Genomic DNA, 24002 nt, shown 5'->3' on the forward strand with positions numbered 1-24002 from the left:
GTCGTATTGTGTCATTATAACCCAGCCGGGTGTCTTCTCTTTCCTATTGAGCCAGCGTAGCGCGGCTTCGTCGACGTTCGAGTACAATCGGGTAATTTGTGCGGACACGACCGCCATTCCGCTCGGCCCACCTTAACATCAAAGTCGTGTCTGTAACAATTGGTGTCGGGAGTGAGATTCGAGGCCCGACCAAATTTTGAAAAAAAAAAACGAATAGAGGAAAAAAAAAAAATTTGGTCAAAATTTGGAGCGGCCGAAATTTGTTTTGTTTTACGAAACTCGAATTTTGCAAGTCGCGCTATGGCGGATCAAGACGGCTGGGGTCCGGTAAAGGAGAGTGAGGTAGGGTCGATCCAGGACCAAAATGAGGGACAGGAGGAGAGTGAAGCAGTGAGGGCGGCAGGGTCGCAAAATAGCGTTGTCACGCACGAGGTGGCCACGGCGTCCACGCCCGCGACCGTGGCAGCGCCCCTGGTGGATCCGAACCTTTTTATGTTGCAAATGAGGGCCCTTATGGAACAAATGGGTGAGCAATTGGGAGACCAAATTAGAGGTTTGAAAAGCAGTATGGGACAAATGGGGAACCGGATGGATGCTCAGGGTGAGCGATTAGAGGGCCAAATGGGGGTAATGAGGGACGAAGCGAGGGGTACTGGTGAGGGATTAGACAATAGATTAGGGGAAATACAGGAGGGGTTAACGGGGGTAGAAAACAGAATGGCCGCTCAAGAGAATCAAATGGAAGGGATGCAAAAAGGGTTAGAGGGGTTAGAAAACAGTATGGAAGGCAAATTGAGGGACATGAGGGACCAAGCGGAAAGGGAAGTTAAACAAATGGAGCAGCAGATAGAGGGGGTCAGAATGGGGGTAGAAACCAAACTGGATGCTCACAGGGAGGAAATGGAGCAGATGAGGGTGGCATCTGGGCAGGAGATGCAAGTGATGGGAGAGGAGATCAGAAGAGGAGTGAGTGAGGAGGTCGGAGGAGTGCGCGAGGAGGTGAGGCACTGTGAGGAGCACATGGAAAAGGAGGTGAGAAAGGGGACTGTAAAGTTACAAGGGGGCATAGAGGACCTGACGCAGGAGGTGGAGCAGCTGACGGTGGGACAAACGGAGTTAGTGGAGCAGGTTCAAAGGAACACTGCGGTATTAGGAGGTTTAAAGGCGACACAAAAAGAAATTAAAAACGACTTGATAGCGACAAAGAGGGAATGTCAGATGGTACGTGAGGGACTGACAACGAGGTTGGACGAGGTGATAGAGGTAATGGAGACGAAGGACCGGCAGGTGAGGACGCACCTGGAAACGGTCAAGGTAGCCTTAGAGGATGAGCTTGAGGAGACGTACCGGGACATAAAAGAGGTGAAGCAGAAACTAGAAGAAGTGGAAGAAGGGATGAGCGAAATTAAGAAGCGACGGAGAGGGGATAACAAGGAGATAAAAGAGGAGATAAAAGAATTGGTCCAAAGTCTGTGTTTGGATCGTGATGTGCTCATTAACCGGATGAGGGATTCGCAGGTGATGGAGGAGAAGCGAAGAGGAAGAGGACCTGGTGTAAGTGGTGACCAATATGGTCGTGCGTATGATGCGCCAGGGGATTTAAGAAGCTTGGGGGTCGAGATGGACCCGGGTGTTCGTGAGAGGCCGTTGGTGAAGTGTGCGACAGGTCTGGTGTGCGGAAAAGGAGGTGTGCGAGAAAGTCCGACTCTGGGGTGTGTGAGGAAAAAGTGCGTGCCAAGGAGTGAGGGTGCTGGCGAGAGTGAGTCGGTCGTAGCGCGTGTGCGAGGGAGCACATGGAAGCGTGGTGTGGTGAGTGTTACAGAGGGTGTGACGGGAGAGTGTGCGCAGGAGTGTGCGCGAGAAAGGTGTGTGACGGACAGGTGCACGAGGAAAGAGTGCGCTGTCAGAAGTAAGGAAGAGTGTCCACCTGTGGTGAGTGTTACAGAGGGTGTAACGGGAGAGTGTGCGCGAGAAAGGTGTGTGACGGACAGGTGCATGGGGAAAGAGTGTGCTGTCAAGAGTAAGGGTGAGTGCGTTGTCAAGAGTGGTGGTGAGAGGAGTGAGAGTGACAAGGAGAGTGAGCTGGTTGTGACAGGTGAGCGAGGATGTACACCTGGGATGGAAGGATGCACACCTGGAATGGTAGAGCGTGAGTGGGAATGCACGCTGGAGTTGGTGGTGAGGCACATGGTTGGGTGTGCGAATGAGGGCACACCTGTGATTGTCACAGAGGAGGTGACCGAGGAGGGGGCGCGAAGCGGTGTATTGGTGAGGTGTGCGAGCAACGAATGTGTGCCAAAGTGTTCGGTGGTCAGGTGTGTGACCAAGGCTGTGAGTGGAATGGGTGTGCCTGGGTGTGTAAGGAACGGTACGAGGAGCATGGAAACGGCTGGATGTGTGAGCAAGGAACGGGCTGCGGGGTGTAAGCATGCAGGTGAAGCATCGACGTTACACGGGTTAGAGGTTAGAGCGACTTATAGCCGAGTCGGGCCCTCGGTGCGTGCTGGGCCTCGCTTTGAACGGCCGCGTCCAGGCTCCACTAGGCGGAGCTGGCAGCCCGATAGAAAGGGTCGTCATGGCGACCACTTTTTGGTGAGACGTGCCGGCAGGTCGAGATCGGGGCATTGGATGGCTCCACGCCGAGGTGGTGCGTGGGATCTCGGCACGGGTAAGCCCCCGTCCCTGCACCGAGTGCCGGACGCATCCAGCCGCTGGCACAAAACAACCAGCATCCATTGCTTGGCTTTACGAAGCCAGGCTTTGGACAGGAATTGGCGCACCGAGAGGCAGTAGTGAGTAGACTGGGTGATGAGGTTAGTGTTTTGGACCCAAAATTAGAGAAAAACAAAATTTGATGATTGGCAAGGGATTGGCAGTAGTGATTGGCAGATGATGGGCAGTGATTGGCAAATTTTTAATTTGTTGAAATTAGATGTGCAAAATTGGTAGTGAGAGACCCCCGATGTGGTGGGATGGCAAATCCACCATCCCTCACAGGGGGGGGCAAAGGAGCAATAGCTTATGGGGTGTATGGCAGTGAAAACTAGCCCGGGTGGGTTAGGATATATCGTGTGTAGGGATCTAGAGATTGACATTAGGTAACGATAAGGTTAGGTAGTGACTGATACCTGTAGTGGGGACGCAGGTAGATTAGTGTGGATGATAATGACGAGGGAGCGTAATAGTTTAAAGGGACGACTGGGAAGCGCAAGTTTCAGAAGGGAGTAGTTAGCTGAGATGATGCCGTGTTTGTGAGAATTGAACAGGTGTGATTGCACAGGTGTGCAATTGGACAGGTGTGTGGAGCAGTGTATGAGTAGTGAGTGTGTGGATCAGCGCGAATGCGCTTGGGGAGAGAAGGGTGCAGGTGGCACCAGGTGTGAGAGCACAGGTGTGCAGGTACAGGTGTGTGGAGAGAGTTGGAGTGAGTGGTACGGAGTGGTGTGCATGGTGCGAAGGTGTGGATGGGGGAAGAGTGGACCCCCATCACGGATACCCGGGGCGGGTAGTGTAAGTGTTAGGTAGAGGGTACAGGTAAATTGTGGTTGGATATTGGCATCTGTGGTGCGGTTGCAGAATGGTGTTGTGAATGGGTGCATTAGTGTTGTGGAAATGGCGGGGCGTGTAGCCTGTTAGTGTGTGTAGTTGGTTGGGCACTCCACCACTGTGAGGATGTCGGCCAGGTGAGGCCGCAGGTGGGCTCTGGGAGCCGGTAGTTGTGAGTGGGTGCCTGAGGATCCCGGGTGTGGATCGGGCAGCCCAGTGCCAGAGAGGGCACGGAGTGGGGAGAGAGCCAGAGGGCCTTCCCCTGGTAGTTAGGTTAGGGTAAGGAGCAGGTAAGCTCGGAGGCAACTGCAGTGGTGGAGGTGTGCAGGTGGGTAGACCCACTGGGAGAGGTACACGTCGCAGCCCAGAAATTGTACGAGGGCACCGGGAGATGAATCGGGGGAGTGAGACCCCAAATTGAAGAGCACCACAGTTTGGCCAATGGGAATTGGTTTTTAGAACCCATAGTGTAAGAGGGCCAATGGTTTGGCCGGAGGAAGACCCCGGGTAGTGTAAAGTTGTTAAAGTCATTTAGGAAATAGTTAGGATTGATGAACCTGTCGCACCATACGCAGCCACTTACCTGTGGTGATGATGATGACTCCACACCTGTGTTTTCTTTGTTTTGTGCAGGAAATGAGATTGCTGTGTGGATTTGTGAGACGCATCACGACGTGGATGAGACATTGGGGTGATTCCATCTCTCCCTCCCTAGGAGGGACTGATGATGAATTGGTAATGGCAAATTTTGATGTGCAGTTGGAGATGGCAAATTTTGATGAGAGTTGAAAATGGCAAATTTGATTGGTTAGGAGGGAGAGAAGACGAATTTGGTTTATGGGAGGAACGGGGAAGACAGTAGGGATGTTTGTTGATTTGTAAAGTAGATGTTTATGAGTAGTGTTGTGTTTTGTGGATGCAGTAAGGGGTAAGGGAGGGGCCATGTAGGTTACCTGGTGGGGGGGGGCGTACGATAGGAACGTACCTGTCTCACCTGGTTCCCATGTGCCCCCAGTGTGCATCACCTTACATTGCGTGCACTTTTGCGCCCTTACCACCTTACTCACTTGTTTCTTCTTTTGTCTCCCACCTCCGAGGATCTGGCTTTGGGGTAGAGAGAGAGGAGAGAGAGGTGCTGGCTACGCAGTTGTGGGCCTGCACTTTCGCTGTTGGCTGCCTGGATCGATACACCATATGGACCGCAATGTTTGTGGCCACCCACAATGGACCGCAGCTCTTTTGCGGCCAAGCACCACCCGTGGAAGGACCTATGGATCAACGTGGCACCTATGCCATACAGGTGAACCACTAATAGTTAACACCACCAAGTGCACCACAAGAAGAGCAAGAGACACCTGCAGGGTTAGGGGTTGTCGAATTTATTTTTATTCCAATGAACAATGGTGACTGCACCGATTGGTGGTGGGGTGGTGCTTTTGATGCTCGGGAAGGGTGCTCTGCACGTTATTAAAGGCCGTCGGCCACAGAGCACTCGTGGGTTGGTGTATCGAGGTTGGCAAGCGCGCTCTCTCTATGCATAACATCTGCATGTGTTCCTCCAAAAACAGGTCCTGGATCGTAGTGTAGATATCAGCGTAATCTTGTAAATAATGCTCCCTACCGGCTGTATGTTTAGTTTGAGAATTCTTTCCGGATTCGGTTATCCTGTGGGTGTGTTTCTGTGAGGAGAAGGGTGCAACGTCGCAGGGGGACATATTTACTCATTTGTGAATATCTGTAAAACTGTCGCACTCAGGGTAGAGTTAATAGTAGAGGGAACTACATTGCGTGCCACACTAAAGTAGGTAAAAATTTATCGGGTCGGGACGCCCCGAGGGTAGAGAAGGGTGCAATGTTGCGAATATGGAATTTGGCCTCCATATCCGCTTGTAAATATTCCCCTATTTTCTCCAATACTCCCCAACTTTCCCCGATCCCCCATTCCCTAGTCCCATTGCATGTAAATAACAATCAGTAGAGCCGACCTTCCCCTTATTCCCCCATTGAATGTCGTGCCCAGGTCCACCGCACCACACGTAGCCAACTTTCGGACATCTTCCTAGTTATTCTTAATCTATGTCAGTTAAGGCCTCGTTTCCATTAATTATGACTCTTCGTTGCACCAGAATGTGATTATATGGCATCAGTAGTGAGTTTAGGACCTTTCCCATACCTCCTCCCATCTTCTTCCCCAAACAACAACAATAACAACAATTACAACAACAATTACAACAACAACAGAGGAGATGGCGGCGGAGCGGGGGAGGATGCGTCCTCACACCGGCTCGATTAGCTCCAGACCATGCGCTCCACGGGGTTACCCCGAAGGGGCTGGCTGTCAGCTCCTCGTCAGGGGCGGAGCCAGTAACCCCCCCACGCACCCAATGAGAAGCAACGTGCCGATTCCACGAGGCGGAGCTAACGAGCCGAGGGCGTGTCACTCCCCGCCGGATATACGCGGCCCCGCGCCGGATGTGACGTCAGATGCGCCCCCAGCTTGAGACGAGAAGACGCCACCTCGAGCGCTGAGAGACCTCCTGCATCTTTTGGGCCGCGCCATCCTGTCCCTGAGCACAAGGTGCACCTTGTGCTGGCCATCAAATACCCGCTTTCCTTGTCATCAATCCCCGTGTGAGTCAGTTTTTGTCCTGTTTCTCTGTGGTCTGTCGGGAATAATATAAGGTTGTGTCTAAGTGCCTGTCTTCCTATGATGTACCTCTCGTCCCTGTAATCTGACCTTCCGCACGAATATAACCTCCTCCGGAGGTCTTGAGAACTGAACCCCTGGTGTCGTATTGTGTCATTATAACCCAGCCGGGTGTCTTCTCTTTCCTATTGAGCCAGCGTAGCGCGGCTTCGTCGACGTTCGAGTACAATCGGGTAATTTGTGCGGACACGACCGCCATTCCGCTCGGCCCACCTTAACATCAAAGTCGTGTCTGTAACAATATATATATGTATATATATATATGTATATATATATATATGTATATATATATGTATATATATATATATATATATATGTATATATATCTATATATATGTATATATATGTATATATATATATATATATATATATATATATATATATATATATATGTATATATATATATATATATATATATATCAGTCACTATGCGACCTTCATATCATCAGTGGAGAACCGCCAGCAAGGTGTCCCATACAGCTGCTGCTGCACCTTGCTGGGAGCGATAAGTACCGCCTGCCACACGGTAACGTTATCTCTGGTATCCACTCATCATATGGAGTCGACCTGGTTGTGGTTGGGAGTTACTAATAATGGTATCTGTAATCTGGTTCTCCAACCTAATGAGCGGACAACATGACGTCATCCATGACGTCATATATATATATTGTTGTGGATATGAGGATTGTGTTTTTTTTTTTGTTTTATTGTGGACCCTCCTTCTTCCAGTTGTGTATAAAGGTCAAAGGTCGTGCCCGTAGTTATTTCACAAGCACCCACGTAGCCAATAATAGATTTCCTCCTTGTTTACAGTTATTTCCTTATTCTGTGTAGTAGGGTAAGGCCTTGACTTCCATTAATTTGACACTCCATTGCACTGCATTAAATAAGGTAGATCCCTCCAACATGGCATCTTCAAAGTGCCAGGTTTGCCAGGTTTGCTGCAATTGCCAACTGCATTTGGGCGGTTTTCTTCATTCGCCATTGCTGCCCTTTGGCTGGGGCTAGCTCGAATCGCCCCAAAACCACCATTAGCCACGAGGTAAGGTCGGGGAAGAAAGGCGTGTCTCCACCTCGTCATAGAGGGGAGGAGTGAACCAGCCCTTGCCGACCAACCCAGAACGAGGGGTTGGCTTTAGAGGGCGGAGAGAGAACGTTTGGGGGAGGTTCGCAAAAGGGTCAAGGGTGGGGCTTATATAACCCGCGGGAGACGCCCCCCAAGAGAGTCGAGGAGGGAGGCGATCAGAACACAGACGAGCCTGAAGAGTCCTGCGAGTTTGTGAGCGAGGGAGAGAGAACCCGTCACGCCAGACCCCCCACCAGCAGCGTTGGCTCCACCAGGCAGCTCCGACCCGTTACCCCGCGCACACCACAAGATCGGTGGCATCGGCGGCCATCAAGGTCCAGCCCGACGTCCCGTGAGGGATCAAGCTCCAGCCAGCTCCGTGCCTTCCTCCCCTTCTCTGCCGTCCCAAACCATTCCAGTCCTTCCATTCCTGCCTGCAAATTCCCCATTCGTGTGAGTCCGTCTTTTGTTTGTTCTGTCCAGGGTATTAATTAAGACTGTAATAGGTAAGCTAGAATTTTCACTGTGTCCTTCTGGTCCGTCCCTCTTTCTGTCTTTATTTTATTATCTTTCCTTCTTCCTTGGTTTCTTTTGGTCCTGTAAATAGTAATAAATTATATTCGTATTTCAAACCTTTTTTTTGTCTTCTTCTTCTTCTTCACATCCGTCGTCTTTGTCTTTTCCAAATTGAATATCTGTGGCACGATTTGGCCCACGTTTAAGGAATCGGGTCTTAGTCATTGTTAACGGTTCGGGCCGCGGCGCCATCCGCTCGGCAAATTAACATCTTATCCGCGGTCTGTAACAATATATATATATATATATATATATATATATATATATATATATATATATACGTAGAGGTGAGGTGTTTTGCATTACGTGGTGGTGAGGTATTTTGAATTACGTGGTGGTGAGGTGTTTTGAATTACAGTGCATTCAGAAAGTATTCAGACCCCTTCACTTTTTTCACATTTTGTTGTGTTGCAGCCTTATGCTGAAATCGTTTAAATTCATTTTTTACCTCATCAATCTACACTCAATACCCCATAATGACAAAGAGAAAACAGGATTTTAGAAAGTTTTGTAAATTTATTAAAAAGAAAAAACTGAAATATCACATTGACATAAGTATTCAGACCCTTTGCTATGACACTTGAAATTTAGCTCAGGTGCCTCCCATTTCTCTTGATCATCTTTGAGATGTTTCTACACCTTGATTGGAGTCCAGCTGTGGTAAATTCAATTGATTGGACATGATTTGGAAAGGCACACACCTGTCTATATAAGGTCTCACAACTGACAATGCATATCAGAGCAAAAACCAAGCCGTGAGGTCAAAGGAACTGCCTGCAGAGCTCAGAGATAGGATTGTATTGAGGCACAGATCTGGGGAAGCCTAAAAAAAACTTTTCTGCTGCATTGAAGGTTCCCAAGAGCACAGTGGCCTACATAATTCTTAAATGGAAGAAGTTTGGAACAACCATGACTCTTCCTAGAGCTGGCCACCCGGCCAAACTGAGCAATCGGGGGAGAAGGGCCTTCTTAATAGAGGTGACCAAGAACCTGATGGTCACTCTGGCTGTGCTCCAGAGATCCTGTGTGGAGATGGGAGAAACTTCCAGAAGGACAACCATCACTGCAACACTCCACCGATCTGGGCTTTATGGCAGAGTGGCCAGACGGAAGCCTCTCCTCAGTGAAAGACACATGAAAGCCCACAGAATCTTGTTTCTCACAGTCTGAGAGTCCTTTAGGTGCTTTTTTGCAAACTCCAAGCGGGCTTTGTGTCTTTATTTCCAGGCGTGCTTTACATGTGTCTTTCACTGATAAATAATCGCTGGCTTGGCAAACGCTAGGTAACTGGTTAGTTATTAAACACACCCCGTGCTTCATGCCTTTCAGGTTAGTGTTATTTCAAGCAATGAAAAAAAATCATTACCTCATGGCTCGCCTTACATTCGCCAATCTGTCTCATTAACCTTGTGCCGTGTCTGTCCCATGTTCCCATGTGAATGAATAAGATTAGATAGATAAGATTCATTGTGATTCCGGACAGGGGATTTATTTCATATCTGTTACTTCAGTTTTCTCAGAAAGTTATAAGGCAGCCAAGAAGGCTGCAAAGAAAGAAGTAGCAAAGGCGCAGGAGGCATGTAGGAAAATGTTCGGAGAACGCTTGGATTTGGAAGAGGGTCAGAGAGCGGTATTCAGGATTGCAAAGCAGATAGCGAAAGAGAGGTGTGATGTGATGGGGGTGAGTTGCTTGAAGGATGAAGTGGGACAAATTGTTGTGGACCCAGATGGAATTAAAGGAAGATGGAAAAGATATATGGAAATGCTGTTGAAGACAGAGAAAGAATGGGATGGCAACATAGAGAGTAACCCAGTTTTAAGACCGGCAGAGAAGATAACTGAGAAGGAAGTTGAGGAAGCGATAAAAGCAATGAAGAGTAGAAAAGCGGAAAAGCGGAAGGGCCGACGGGAGTTGTGGGAGATATGTTGAAGGCAGCAGGAAGTTGGGGTGTGAAGGGAATGACAGAGATTTGTAATCTGGTGGTGAAAGAAGGCCGCATCCCAGTGGATTGAGAACTGAGTACCCTCATCCCTCTATACAAGGGGAAAGGTGACCCTCTGGAGTGTGGCTCGTACCGAGCGATAAAGTTATTGGAGCATGGAATGAAGATATTGGAAAGGGTGTTGGAGAGGAGGATAAGGAAGAAGGTGAAGATCAACGAAATGCAGTTTGGATTTATGCCAGGAAGAGGAACGACAGACGCGCTCTTTATTGTGAGGCGGTTGCAGGAGAAGTACATGGAGAAGAGGAAGAAGTCGTTTCTTGGGTTTGTTGATCTGGAGAAAGCATTCGATAGGGTCCCACGTGAAGTATTGACATGGGCATTGAGGAAGTTAGGAGTGGAGGAATGGTTGATCAGAGTAGTGATGGCAATGTACAAAAGAGCGTGCACAGCTGCAAGGACGAAGGACGGGAACAGAGGTGAGTTTGAGGTGAAGGTGGGAGTGCATCAGGGGTCGGTACTAAGTCCACTCCTATTTGTAGCTGTGATGGAGGTGCTGGCTCAGAATGTAAAGGAGGGTTTACCGTGGGAGTTGTTGTATGCAGATGATCTGGTGTTGATTGCGGAAAGTATGGATGGACTGAAGGAAAAGATGAACAAGTGGAAGGAATGTATGGAGACAAAAGGTCTGAAGGTGAATATAGGAAAGACGAAGGTGATGGCAAGTGGTAAAGCATGTGGTGAGGTGGAAAGAACTGGGAAGTGGCCATGTGCTGTGTGCAGGAAGGGTGTCGGAGTGAACTCCATTCAATGTACAATGTGCGCTGAGTGGGTTCATCTAAAATGTAGTGGTCTGAGAGGGTCATTAACCAGTGTGGCAGCTACATTCAAATGTAAGGTGTGCACAGAGGGAGCTGCAGATGGAGGAAATGTTGAGTTGGATCTTGGAGACAGCGTGAAGCTGGAAGGTGTGAAAACATTTTGCTACCTCGGAGACATGCTGAATGGAGACATAGGCTAACCCCCGCTCTAGCAGGGAAAATGGCCTTTAAAATGCATGTTGTTGTTGTGTTGTTGGAGACATGCTGAATGGAGAAGGTGGATCAGACTCGGCAACGGTTGCAAGAGTGAGATGTGCATGGAAGAAGTTTCGGGAACTGAGTGGCGTGCTGATGAGGAGGGGAGTGTCGTTGAAGCTGAAGGGAAAGGTGTATGCTGCATGTGTGAGCAGTGTTATGATTTATGGGAGCGAGACATGGGTAATGAACGTAGAGCAGCAACGAAGGCTGGAAAGGGTGGAAATGCGAATGGTTCGGTGGATGTGCGGAGTATCGTTGAGAGAGAGGAAGACAAATGATGAATTGCAAAAGATGATGGGAATAGAGCTTGTGATTGGTGCTGTGAAGGGGAACAGGTTGAGATGGTTTGGTCATGTGTTGAGGAAGGATGAAATGAAAGTGACTGGTTGAGAAGAGTGATGGAAATGAATGTAGAAGGAAGTAGAGGACGGGGAAGACCGAGAAAGACTTGGCTAAAGATGGAGGAAGAAGAAATGCGGGCAAGGGGGTTAACAAGGAGAGATGCAGAAAATAGGGCAAAATGGAGAAGATTGTCATGGGGACCGCAAGGCTAACCCCCGCTCTAGCAGGGAAAATGGCCTTAAAATGCATGTTGTTGTTGTTGTTGTTGTTGTTGTTACTTCAGTTTTGTCGTGTGCGTCTGTCTTTCTTGCCCGCTCTCCTTGTGGTAATAAAGCTTTTGTTCATAAAAATCTGCATGTGGTCGTTTGAGGTACGGGACTTTCCTATTAAGTGCGATTGAATTGACTTTTAAAATCTGGCAACACCGTAACAGGCCGATTGGGAAACGTGCATTTAATGCGTATATGGAGCTGTTCAAAAATTATGTAACACTATTTTTAGGGAGGCACACGCATATGGGCTTGATTAAGCCTAACAAATAATTTAACACTCGACCCAAACAAAGCCAATGGAAATCTGACGCAACAAAGCCGGGCAGTGTATTAATCAGCAGACTGTATTAATCAGCAGAGACCTACGGTCCTATGTTAGGACCACCAGGAAACAAGATGGCAGCCATATCATTTTGTCATGATACTATGGTGGTTGGAGTCAAGCAACAGATGTGGTTGTGGTTCGGCAGCTGCCCGAGTAATGGATGCACATTTCAAAAATCGACCCACAAGAACCCCCACAACAGCAACACGAAGCTCTTGTAGACTTGTGACACATCACAAACAAAAGTCTATTTGCAGTATATACAGTTTTTAAGCTCCATATCTTTAAAAGTTGGCCAAGAGTTGGATTTCTCCTTCAAACTCTAATCGTTTCTCCCAGCAATTCCTGTCTTGCGGCTCTTCTTCGAGTGTTGGCCTTGGACAAACAGGTGTCTGCTTTTTCATACGATGCATCAGCATCCTTCATCAGTAAGTCTACAGCGTATTCCAAAAATACCTGGAAAACTTTGGTTTTTTAAATATATATTTAGAACCACAAATAATACAACAATACTCCTTGGTTTATATTATACAGAAACTCAAAATTTTGTACACACCATCAATACACTTCAATGTGAGCTCCGTTTGTCGTGCGCAGGACATCAAGGCGGTACATGCGTTCTTGCCATGTACGGCTCAGCATGTTTGCATTCACCAGTGCACATGCAGAAAAACGGACCCACCAAGCGGTCATGGAGAAAGCCACACCACACATTGACCTTTGGACTGTCGCGTATGTGTTCAATGACCACGTGGGGATTTTCAGAACCCCAGATCTCACATTGTGCCGGTTGACCTTCCCTGATAAATGAAGGCAAGCTTCGTCTGTGAACATAACCTTTTTCAGGTAATCTTCGTCAACCTCTATGTGAATGAGCATTTCCAAGGCATATACCTTGCGTTTGGGTCCGTCATTTGGTTTGAGTTCCCGCAGAATCTGCGCCTTATAGGTATAAACCTTCAGTCTTTTATGCTAAATCCTGTGTACAGTGGTGGTTGGTAGTCGCAGTTCTCTGGTTGCGTGTCGGATTGATTTTCTGGGATTTTGTTGAAATGATTGACGAACTCGTTCAGTGTCTGCTGCACTTGTGCTTGGTCGTCCAGTACTTTTTTGTTTATGACAACTTCCTGTCTCCTTACACCTCTTGTACCACGTCCAGTACTTCTCTGATACTAGTCTGCAATGGCAGATTCCTTCCATACCTTGTATGGAAATTATGTAGAACTTGCGTGTCGGATCTTGTCGAGATGAACCATTCGACACACTGAGCTTTCTCCTGTGGAGTCGCCATTTTATTTTATATTAAACCAGCACACCTGAAAATAATGAAAACTTTATGAGTTTCTGTATCGTATAAAAGAAAGGGTATCGTCGTATCATTTATGGTACTAAATATATTAACCAAAGTTATCCAGGTCTTTTTGGAACATCCTGTGTATCACTTTCTAGCTGTTTCCCCTTTTTCCACAGCACCTAAACCTTTTTTTCAGTAAGGTTAATTTTTTCAGGCTCTCACCTTCTCTTTCTCCTTCATTTTGTCAAGATTGGCATGATACTGCATGCTGTCTACCCTGCTGGGTTGGGGTTCCAGCAGGTGGTGACTGCTCCAGTTCAGTCCTTATTGTAGTATTATCAAATAAGCTGATGATACAGTAATTAGTGGGTTTTTCATTGATAACCATGAATATTGTTATGAATTTTTGGGGTAGGGGCATATATAGATTTAGGTATATCTGCATAGGTAGGTGCTCCGATGATCGTGGGTAGCAAGAACCATCTCGATGTAAATAAGTAAAGGATCTGTATAGCCCGTATGTCGGATTAAGTGTATCTCCGTCCCTGCCACGAGGGGGCGGGGCATGTTAAGTAGTTGGAGGGAATATGTTAATTCCCCTATGTGTCGTTCCCTCTGTGGTCATCCCTGTGTCTCTTATGGCAACACACATAGACACGTAGATTAGGAATCCATTCCCATTAGCACACACATTAATTAATCCCCCTCCGCCACAATAACCATAAAACTCACCGAAAGCCAGTTTGGGGCACCGCCGATGCAGCCAGTTACATCACCAGAAACACACATTGCTCAGGCAGGCTGAGTCCACGCCCACCTTGTGAAGGAGTGGTCGAGGGGTGGGGCCGGTAATGTCAGAGGAGAAGCCACATCATGAACAGTGAGCCGACATTTGCCCTTCTCGTGCTGGATCCCGGAGCAAGCAGTCGCATTTTGGCTTTGTCAGCGTCGACATCCCCATTTGTTCTCTTTTGTGCTGGATGCGAAAGCAAGTGGTCGTAGACGGACATTTTCTCTCTTGTTCTGGATGAGATAGCAAATGGTCGGAGACTGACATTTGCTCCCTCTTTTCCTTCTGGTTCTGGTTCCTCTCGTGGTTGGACCTGTTTTTGCCTTCAGACTTTGGTGGAGAGCCTTCAGACAGCCTTTTGCCTTCAGAGAGCCTTTTGCCTTCAGACAAAATTATTTTTGTACATTTAATTCGGTTTTCGCTTGATTTAATCTCCACAGTTTTGAGGGCTGCCGTCGGAACCGTGAGGTAAGGAACTTCAGCATCCCCCTCACCATCCTTATCCTCCTCCCTCCCCGCCTGTATGAACTCTGCCATATTTGAACTGAACGCCTTCGGAGTTAAAGCTTGCTCGGTTGATCTGTTTCCTTGGTCGGTTTTCAAGTCGCGAGGAACACGACAATTTGTAATCAATGGTCAGAAGTTTGCAGTCTGGTGTGATTATCATTATTTATTTTTTAATGTCAACAAGACAAAGGAACTGATTTTTGATTTTCGACGCTTAGCAAGCGATAATGCATGACCCTTCGATCATTCATGACCATAGTATCGAACAAGTTCTTGAACATAAGTATTCGGGTACAATGATTGATAACAAATTGAAATGGGGCAAGAATTCCCAAGTGTTGGCCGTTAAAGCACAAAGATTGTACTTTTTAAGTAAACTGAAAGAGTTTAATGTCAACAATAGCATTTTCATTCAATTAAATTAATATATAGATTTGGTAATTTGTCAAAATTAAATGTGAATAAACCGGAAAGACCCATGAAGATTTCCCAGAGTGTGATACGAACAGATCTTCCATCAATTTGTACCTTGTCTGAGAAGTACGCTGTATTGAAGATCCACAAAATAATGCAAGACCCATCACACCCACTTCACCGTAGTTTTTGTTTTAATCGTTCAGGCATTCACCTTTGTGTTCCACTTTCCTCTTGTTGTCACATTCAACTACCTTTTCACATGTTTACACAAATGCAATTCACATGTTTAATGCAAGTGTGGAAAGGGTGGGATACAACCCACACCTTTCTTTGAATTGCATTGAAATGATTTTTCTTTTCTTTGAATTGCCAGTGGAAGGAAAATTCCCATGTTTTTACATGGACCACAATAAAGAATACCAGAATAACGTTTTCTCAGACACCAACATTGTCAATATGATCTCTAATGACTCTTGGCAATCAAGTTGTATTCTGTTTTGTTTGTCTGGGCGGTCGCTATATTAACAGAGCCAATTAATAACGATGTGACCCTATCTACACTTACTTGGCTATGTGAGAGAACAAGAAAGACCCTAATAATAACAGGTCACATTGTTTTATTCATCTCTCCCATGCAGGAAGAAATGGAACAGCAAATCAATCCTGTCCGTAGACTTTTTAAAGGTTTTTACATTGGCGTTGTACCTGGCTGCGAGAATGGCAGCCATGAACTCTCCCAGAATGATGTCACACAATCCTGCAGCAGCACCTTATGCAGTCCTGCAGAATCACCTCAGTCCAGGACCATCTTGAAGTGTTTGGTCTGGAGGTCTGTAATTGTTGAGACAATCTCCTTTGGATCAAAGCATTTCATCTTCTTCACCAGCCTGTAATATACTGGTGATTTTAAAAAATTAATATTTTGGCCACTAGGCTAGTGAGCAAGTTTTTACACTGCAGGCTGAAGGAGAGTATGTCTTTTCTGCTAACAGCCTTGGAATTCTTCACCTGCTTGATCTCTACATCAACAACAAATCCCAAATTAATGTTGTTGTAGGTCTTTCAGTTTTATGTGGACAAAACATCACTGAATACGTTTTTCTGAAGTTATTGCTGCCTCCAAATCTGATGGTTTCACAAATATGTCCATGGTAGTCTGGATTAGATGCTCCATGTCTTTTACCAGTAATGGCAGAATGGGTTTGTCCATCTGGTAAAGCTTCAGAAAAGCTTCTACTACAAGTGTTGCTGTTGATATGACAAAGGCAAGTTTTGCCTTACCAAGGGGTCATGGTCATGTCAAGGAAGGAATTTGGTCCCTGAGTTTTTGGTTTCCTTCCTTTCCACTTTCATCACATATTCCTTTATCAGAGGTAGGATCTCAATGGCCCATTCACAGCAACATTGTCCACCACCCATCTGTGAGCACAAAAGTGCAGAGAATATAAATTTGAGCCGGTACATGCTTCATACTCAGCGCTGCGTGCAGGAACATCCTCAAAGAGAGTGTCAAGGGCTGAAAGTGTCGCTGACAAACCCCAGCCAGTTTTTGTAACTGATGACCAAAATGAGTTGTGGAGTGTATGTAAGCCACATGATCAATGCATAACACAGCCCAGTTGACATGAGCTTGCTCCATCCAATGAAACCTAGGACAAGGTTATTCAGGCCAATCTTCCTTTCAACTTTCTTTTCAAAAGTGTCCAATAAGTCTATTACACAGGAGTGGCCCAGAAATTGTCATGTGTAAACCTGCTTGTGATCTGGTTGTCTTGCCAAAGACCAAGGTGAATGTCCATTTGTTTTGTTTTTTTGAAGGTCTCTGTTCAAACTTTCATCGAACATCAAGTCATGGTTTATCTTCGTCTTTTTTCAAGTAGGTGGGTAAAATGGGGAGCAAAAACATGACATGTACATGGATTTTGTCTCCACATGTCATACTCCATGCAATGTTGGAATCTGGAAAAAATTTCTGGAAAATTGACCGAATTGTTCTGTGATGAAAAAGAGTAATTGGACTGTATCGTGTTCAGACATCACCTCATTTCAGCATTTAATGAGTCTGGCTCACATACAAAACTCAACAGGCTGGTGTTGGCAGATGAACTGGCAACAGATGGTGAATTGGCTGAAAAAGTGGCTGCAGCTGGAAAACTGGCTGAAGTAGTTGGTGAGAGAAAACCATTCTGAGGTAAATTGACTTGTTGCACAGTTTGCAGAAGGCGGATTTGAGGCATTTCCCTAATTTAATCCATAACTTGAAAACGTCATCATGAATCCACGAGTCCTGGAAGGTGCACCGAGGGGTGATCTGAAAATTAAAAAATATATACAAACTTATGACATAAACAGTAACACGCAACATGATAAGAGGCTGATACACCAGAAGAGGTTGATGTATAGGCATGTGTGCTTCGAGACTGCACCGCTGCAGCCCCAGCAAATTGCTCACTAGAGTCTGCACATAATACTGTAAAAACTAATAAAGATACTTGAACGTGAAATTAAGACATTGGATGAAATTTAATAATATTAAAAAAAAACACATTTACTGTGCAATTATGACGTTATCACTGCAAATAAATCGTTCGGTTTTTTTTTTTTTTTTTTTTATATACTGAATCGAGGCTCGTGAAAGAGCTGGTCGGTGCAATGCTAATTGCGAGACTGCGAGTAAATCGGGAAATAGAGCCTTTCCACCAGAAGTTTCGGCTTCCGTAACAAAACCGACCATTGCCTGACCTTTCCGAATGCCTCGCGAATGTTTCCGGATGTTGTTACAATTTGAAAATTTCCGCGAGTAGCGAAATTGACATAGCTGAAAATCCAATTTTTCCTTATTGGTTTTCCCAGGCATGAAGACACATTTTGAATGTTCCAGTAGCACGGGGACCCTATCTGGCTATCGTAAGGGAGCAACCTCAATGATGCAGATTATGGCTGTCCACACAGGCCAATGGGCAGTGACTTCAATCTTTCATCTCACAAAAGGATTTGACTACCATCTCCAGAGTTAGTACCCGATATCGATTCTGCCTGGAAATCTCCAAGGGCCTTTCACTTACTCACCACAGGCAGGTTGGTGGTCTTTCCGTCTTCTACCGACTCCTCTCCGGCCTTGCTCCCCCAGCTCTCTCTGGGCTCTGTCCCCCAAATATTCCTACAGGTCGCACAAGATCTGCCTGCAACCCTCTTATGGTTAAACTACCAAAATCAAGACTCTCTGTTCACCTTCACTCCTTCATTCCTCTTTTCTCCCGCCTCTGGAACAAACTCCCTCACTCTCTTCAATCCCACTCCTCCCTCCAGGTCCTTAAAACGGCTTTTCGCCACCATCTCTTATCTTCCCCCATTCAAAACCTTGATCTTTTCTACCCCCACTAAATTCACCCCAAATCCACTTTTTTGAAATACCAACTTCTTTCCTGGAAGTCCTTGGTGTCCTTGTGTTTTATACTTCTCCCACCCCCTCCCCCTTCCCACGCATCCTCCCCCCAAGCCCTCTCCCTCCCACACATCTCCCAATGTCCCTGCTCTCAAATGTTGTGTTTGTGTGCTTCCCCCTCTCTCCCCATCTTGTCTACCGCTCCCTCTTTTTATATATTTTGTTTGTCTGTTTGATTTTTTTTTTTGGGATAAATGTTAGCTCTTTCACGAGCCTCGATTCTGTATACAAAAAAAAAAAAAAAAAAACTTTCACAAAAGCCTACTTCCTCTCATGCATGAGTGTATCCCATCCTCTTGGTTTTGGTACACTGAAGGCAGTTGCTGTCAAGTGACTTCCTTCTCAACATGGAAAGCTAACCTGACTGAGGGGCAACTTTAGTTCATTCCATTAGGCTCACAACAAGTTAGGCTCACAACAAGTTAGGCTCACAAGTGCGTGGCATGCCAGAATATACCATCTTGCCAATATCAAGGCTGAACTCTCCAACCAGCCTCCTTCAAGTCATAGTGACATCTTGTCAAGTCCGTCTCCATCCCCACCCTCACTTCACATGGCAGTTTTGCAAACTTTGCCAAAGACAAGGCAAAATGTATAAACTCTGTGTTTGCCTCCAAATCTTGCGTACCCAACCGATCTTAATGTCTCCCCAACTGACCCCCTCATACATACATACATACAGTCTCCTGGACTTTGTATCCTTTTCACCAGAGAAGGCAGCAAAAGTTCTTTCAAACCTTGACCCTGTTTCAGCCACAGGCCAGGATGGCATTAGTGCCCACATTCTCAAATCCTGCTCTGCTCTTCTTCCACCTGCATTGACTGCCTTATTTAGTCTATCCATTAGCCAACACCCATCACCCTGGGAGTCGGGCAAAAAAAAATCAGTTCCATCTACAGAAAGTGGATAAAAACAGATCCTATCAACTACAGACCAGTGAGCTAACTTAAGCAAAATCATGAAATCCATCATTGCTGCTATTGTCAAGTCTTTCATGTTTTCAAACAACCTGATTCATTTTAAAATTCATGTTTTCAAAATTCATTTTAAGTCCGTCCCAGTCACACAACTCTGCACTTACTGCTGCTCCTCACAAAGCAATGTTTGGAGGCCATCAATCTCAATCAAGATGTCAGGACCATCTCCTTGGACATATATTCGACAGTCTGGCATCCTGCTTTGCTTGTCAAGCTCTCTACCGGTGGCATACAAGGTTGTCTTTAATACTGTACTTCACCTTCCCTCCCTCTCGGGCTTCAAGCAAGCAGTGCACCACCACCTCTTTATCATCCCCAATTATCCCATGATCTTTATTGCTCCCACTGGACCCAACCCTCTTAACTTGCTCATTTTAGTGTTTCCTCTTCCCTCTCTCTCACCGCTCCCCCCTTTCTCTCTCCCACCGCTCCCCCCTTTCTCTCTCCCTCTCTCCTTCACCCTCTCCCCCGCCACCCTACCTTCCACCCTCTCTGTTCATTCATTCCTTTGCTGATTGTGTCCAATTGTTGCACCACTACCCAACTGTCAGTTCAACCTTGCCTTTCTATGAACCTTGCTCTTGTGACCTACTTCAACTGTTGATCATAAAATAGGAAGTACAACAATTCCGCAACTCAAACATTAAGTGCAAACATTAGAAACTGGGAGATTATGGCCAGAGTGCACTTGTTCCCCCTTCCTGCATTCAATAACTTCACGACAACTATATGTTAGATAATTATCTGCATCGAAAATAGGTCGCAACTGGCTAAATGCAAAACGACAATCAATCACTTGCTTCAACTGGAAACCATCAACAAAATGACATATTTGTGTAGGAATAAGCACTGCAAGATTGGGTGGGGAAAATTTTCCAATATTAATCAATGGGTGGCCTGTTTACTTTATGGTTTCTATTGACACTGATATTTCATGATGCTCAGAATCCAGGTTGAAATCCCATAAACTATGGGAATCCCATAAATCTTGCAGTGCTTATTCCTACACAAATATGTCATTTTGTTGATGGTTTCTAGTTGAAGCAAGTGATTGATTGTCGTTTTGCATTTAGCCAGTTACGACCTATTTTCGATGCAGATAATGCACCGCAGGCAGGTTGGTGGTCTTTCTGTCTTCTACCGACTCCTCTCCGGCCTTGCTCCCCCAGCTCTCTCTGTGCTCTGTCCCCCAAATATTCCTTCAGGTCGCACAAGATCTGCCTGCAACCCTCTTATGGTTAAACTGCCAAAATCTAGGCTCTCTGCTCACCTTCACTCTTTCATTCCCCTTTTCTCCCACCTCTGGAACAAACTCCCCCACTCCCTTCAATCCCACTCCTCCCTCCAGGTCTTTAAAACAGCTGTTCACCACCATCTCTTATCTTCGCCCATCCAAAACCTTGATCTTTTCTACCCCCGGTAATTCACCCCAGAGTCCTTGCAGTGTTCATATGTTTTATACCTCTCCCACCTCCCCCCAAGTCCTGCTCTCAAATGTTGTGTTTGTGTCCTTCCCCCTCTCTCCCCATCTTGTCTGCCGCTCCCCTTGTTTTTTGTTTTGTGTGTCGGTTTGACTTTTTGTGTGATTAATGTTAGCTCTTTCACGAGCGTCGATCTTGTATACAAAAAAACAAAAAAAAGAACAAAAAAAAAAGATGTTTCTCCATTGTCTACTAATAATGTCTAAATACCGGTAATTCAAATCAAGGTGCAATCATGTCTACCAATGTCTTTGTCCAAGCCTTCATCTAGGGCTTCAAGCAAGCACTAGTTTCTATGACAGAAATTTTGATACAACTTTTGTGACGTCACTCAGCCGATCGCACGCCGATTGGTTAGTTATTGGATACTTGGGCCAAGGAGATTTGGAGTTCTCAGGTGGTGTGGAAAATGGAGAGGATGGAACAGGAAAAAGAATGACAGCAGCTTTGGATAAAGTTAAATGTAAAAATATATATATTAAAATAACTTTTCCAATCCTACAACAGAACTCAAGAAACTGACCACAAAATAATTATTTATGAGAAAATAAAACCAGTCTGAACTAAATAACGTTAACCTCCAAAAGAAAAGTGGGCCATTCCTTCTTCAGCTGTTGCAAACTACATTGGGGATTAAACGGCCAGAGTGTGCGCATTCTGAAACACCACGAACATAAGAATGATCAAGGAACCTGCTCAGTTTGGCTTACATGTGCATTACCTGCGTTAAGAGTTGCAAAGAGCCGATATAGGTGTCAGGTCGGAGAAGAATATGCTCCAACTGAGTTTTCTTCTGGTAAATCTTCTCCACGGAGAGCCGCTTGCCTTTGTCTTCATCTCCTTTACTCGCGAGGTTCTTTGAAGGAGGAATTGACCGTTTCTAAGGACCACAAATGGGAATGCAGGCATCAATACTGTAACCAAAATGGTCTAAGAGGATTGATAATATAATTACATGAGCTGGGGCTACCCGTGGGGAGGGGTAGTGGGAGAGGGAACCCGGAGCTGCCCGGCTGGGTGAGCTTTTCCCGGCAGTAGTTTTGGGACATCTTAGACATAGAAAAACTATGGAGTTATTGGCCTCATGGTCATTTCCTGTTGCCTGCGGGCCAGTGACAGCACTGCCTGACCACGCATCCCAATATACACTTTATATCAGCCTTTGGTGGCCTACAAACATATGTCAAGGCCAATGTGTGGTAGCTTAAAACCTTGCCCTGATTCTGAAGTACCCACAATCAAAATGTGGGTGCTATGGTTCAGCCGTGAAAGAATAACGTACAAATGCACAAACAAATACACAAACACTTGAAAATATCCATTAGATTAGTTACATGTGTGTATTTAAATTAGCTGTCTCGTTAATTTACTCCAATTATAATTACCAGAGATAAGGTGTTCACAATAGCAGCCAAAGTGGTACACATACAACACAGTATAATTCTACCATGCCACACCAGCACACTGCTTCACCACCATGCAATGTGGACATATCGCCCCACAACGCCATGCACACTTGCCAACAACCTGCACCTGCTCACCTAAAAAACACATGCATACACATGCATGCCAGCACATATCAATACACCACCCAACTGCCCTGGAAGGAAGGAAACAAAGTACATGAGCTAGGAAATGTTGACTTAACCGCTCACCTACATCCGTACAATACTAGATCACACGATTTGCGATATAGGAAAGGGCAGAAGACCAATGATGATGGTGTGGTCTTATTCTGACTCCCCACTGCATAATAAAGCTCCATATTTCAGCATGTGACTGGAAACGACTATCAAATTGGGTACAACAATGACCACATGCTGGACAGGAGTCTCTCTCTGGGCTTGAAGAAGTTTGTGGATCTGCAACCAAAGTGCCGCCTGAGGTTGTCTGCTCTTTCCTGTTTGTTTCAAAATTGGTGGAGTAGATCTTCGTTGTATTTGTTTGTTGGCCTGACCTTGCCTTCACTAATGAATAAAGATAAATTTAAAAGAGGCTCTGCTAGCTAAACAGATGCATCTCATCCCCAGAGATAGCATTTGAAAGATGGTGAACGGGTTCCAAGGAGCTCCTCCCCGGTCCACTCTGGGGAGAAGCTACTGCTCCACGATGATGAATGCCAGGCGCAAAACATGTGTCCATGGATGTTCCCTTTCCAGAGTAGACTGATTTATAAAATGAAGAATAAGATTATCTTCCTGGTATTGGCTACAATATAATCCTATGGAGAAGTAGAGGGCTGTACCTCCGCTAAGCTCATGCCTAATAGGCGAAAGCAATGCAACTGTTTAGCCAGAAGAGCCTCTTTACAATTTAAATTGGTCCAGGCTACCCCCAGACTGTTTGGTGCACCACAGTCAGGTGAATGTGTGCCGGGCATTTCCTGTTGGTCAGGATGCACGCAGCAATGGCTGGTGCGGCACTTGCTTCATGGTACTCAGTACAGTAATGGAGTCTCGTCAGGATACACACACATACAGTACATATATTCACTGCTGTGCAGAAGTCTTCGACACATTCAGGAATTCTAATATATGGATGTTATGAGCATCAACAATCTATTCAAAGTCTCCATTAATGTTTTCTACTATTATAACAATGTTGATTGAATGAATGCAGCATAGTTTGGGTGAGATGAGAAGAAACCAAAATAGGCAAGAGCACAGAAGGTCAGCTTTTATTTATTGGTATTTTTCGCATGTTTTACCAGTGTAGAACAACAGCATTTTTTATGTTCAATCTGCCCATTTTAGGTAAGCATAACTGGGGGTGCGCCGGGGATATTTTAGATAGCTTGCCTCATTGTAACCGGGGGTGTGATCCATTACCAATAAGCTTGCAGAGCGGTCACCAAGTGGCTTAAGCACTCCAGTAAGCACTCTGGTCAATAAAGAACGGCTGGCTTGCCAAGCGATAGCAAGCTTATAGGTAATGGAACACACCCCTACCTTTCTTCTTTAGTTTACAGCCAATCAGTGCAGACTACGAGCATGACTGTAGGGTCAGCGCAAGGACAAGCCACGTGCATCAGCCATGCCCATAAATGGACACTATTGGGCTCCAAGCCAAGGGGATGTCCATGGCTGGGAATTATATAGACTGCATCAGCCAATGGGTGCGCGCCGCAGGGGATGAGCTCCGCGGGATGTTATAACACGACCAATATTATAACAGCGGCGTAGCCAAGCTTCTTTGATACTTTAGTTGAAGAGGATAGTATGACCTGGGTGGGGA

The 24002-nt window shown here is 45.9% G+C and overlaps 1 protein-coding gene across 1 annotated transcript in view; it reads right to left on the reverse strand.

Annotated features, from left to right (window-relative positions):
- Positions 1–24002, reverse strand: part of LOC137415052 (DNA topoisomerase 2-beta) — a 287321-nt gene that overhangs the window by 248773 nt on the left and 14546 nt on the right. The window contains exon 3 of the mRNA XM_068100610.2: positions 21490–21648. Within this exon, the coding sequence (XP_067956711.2) occupies positions 21490–21648 (159 nt within the window). The remainder of the gene's footprint in view (positions 1–21489; positions 21649–24002) is intronic.

Source organism: Myxine glutinosa, chromosome 12 (genome assembly GCF_964187855.1).
Source record: "Myxine glutinosa chromosome 12, kmMyxGlut1.1, whole genome shotgun sequence".
NCBI classification, from domain to species: domain Eukaryota; kingdom Metazoa; phylum Chordata; class Myxini; order Myxiniformes; family Myxinidae; genus Myxine; species Myxine glutinosa.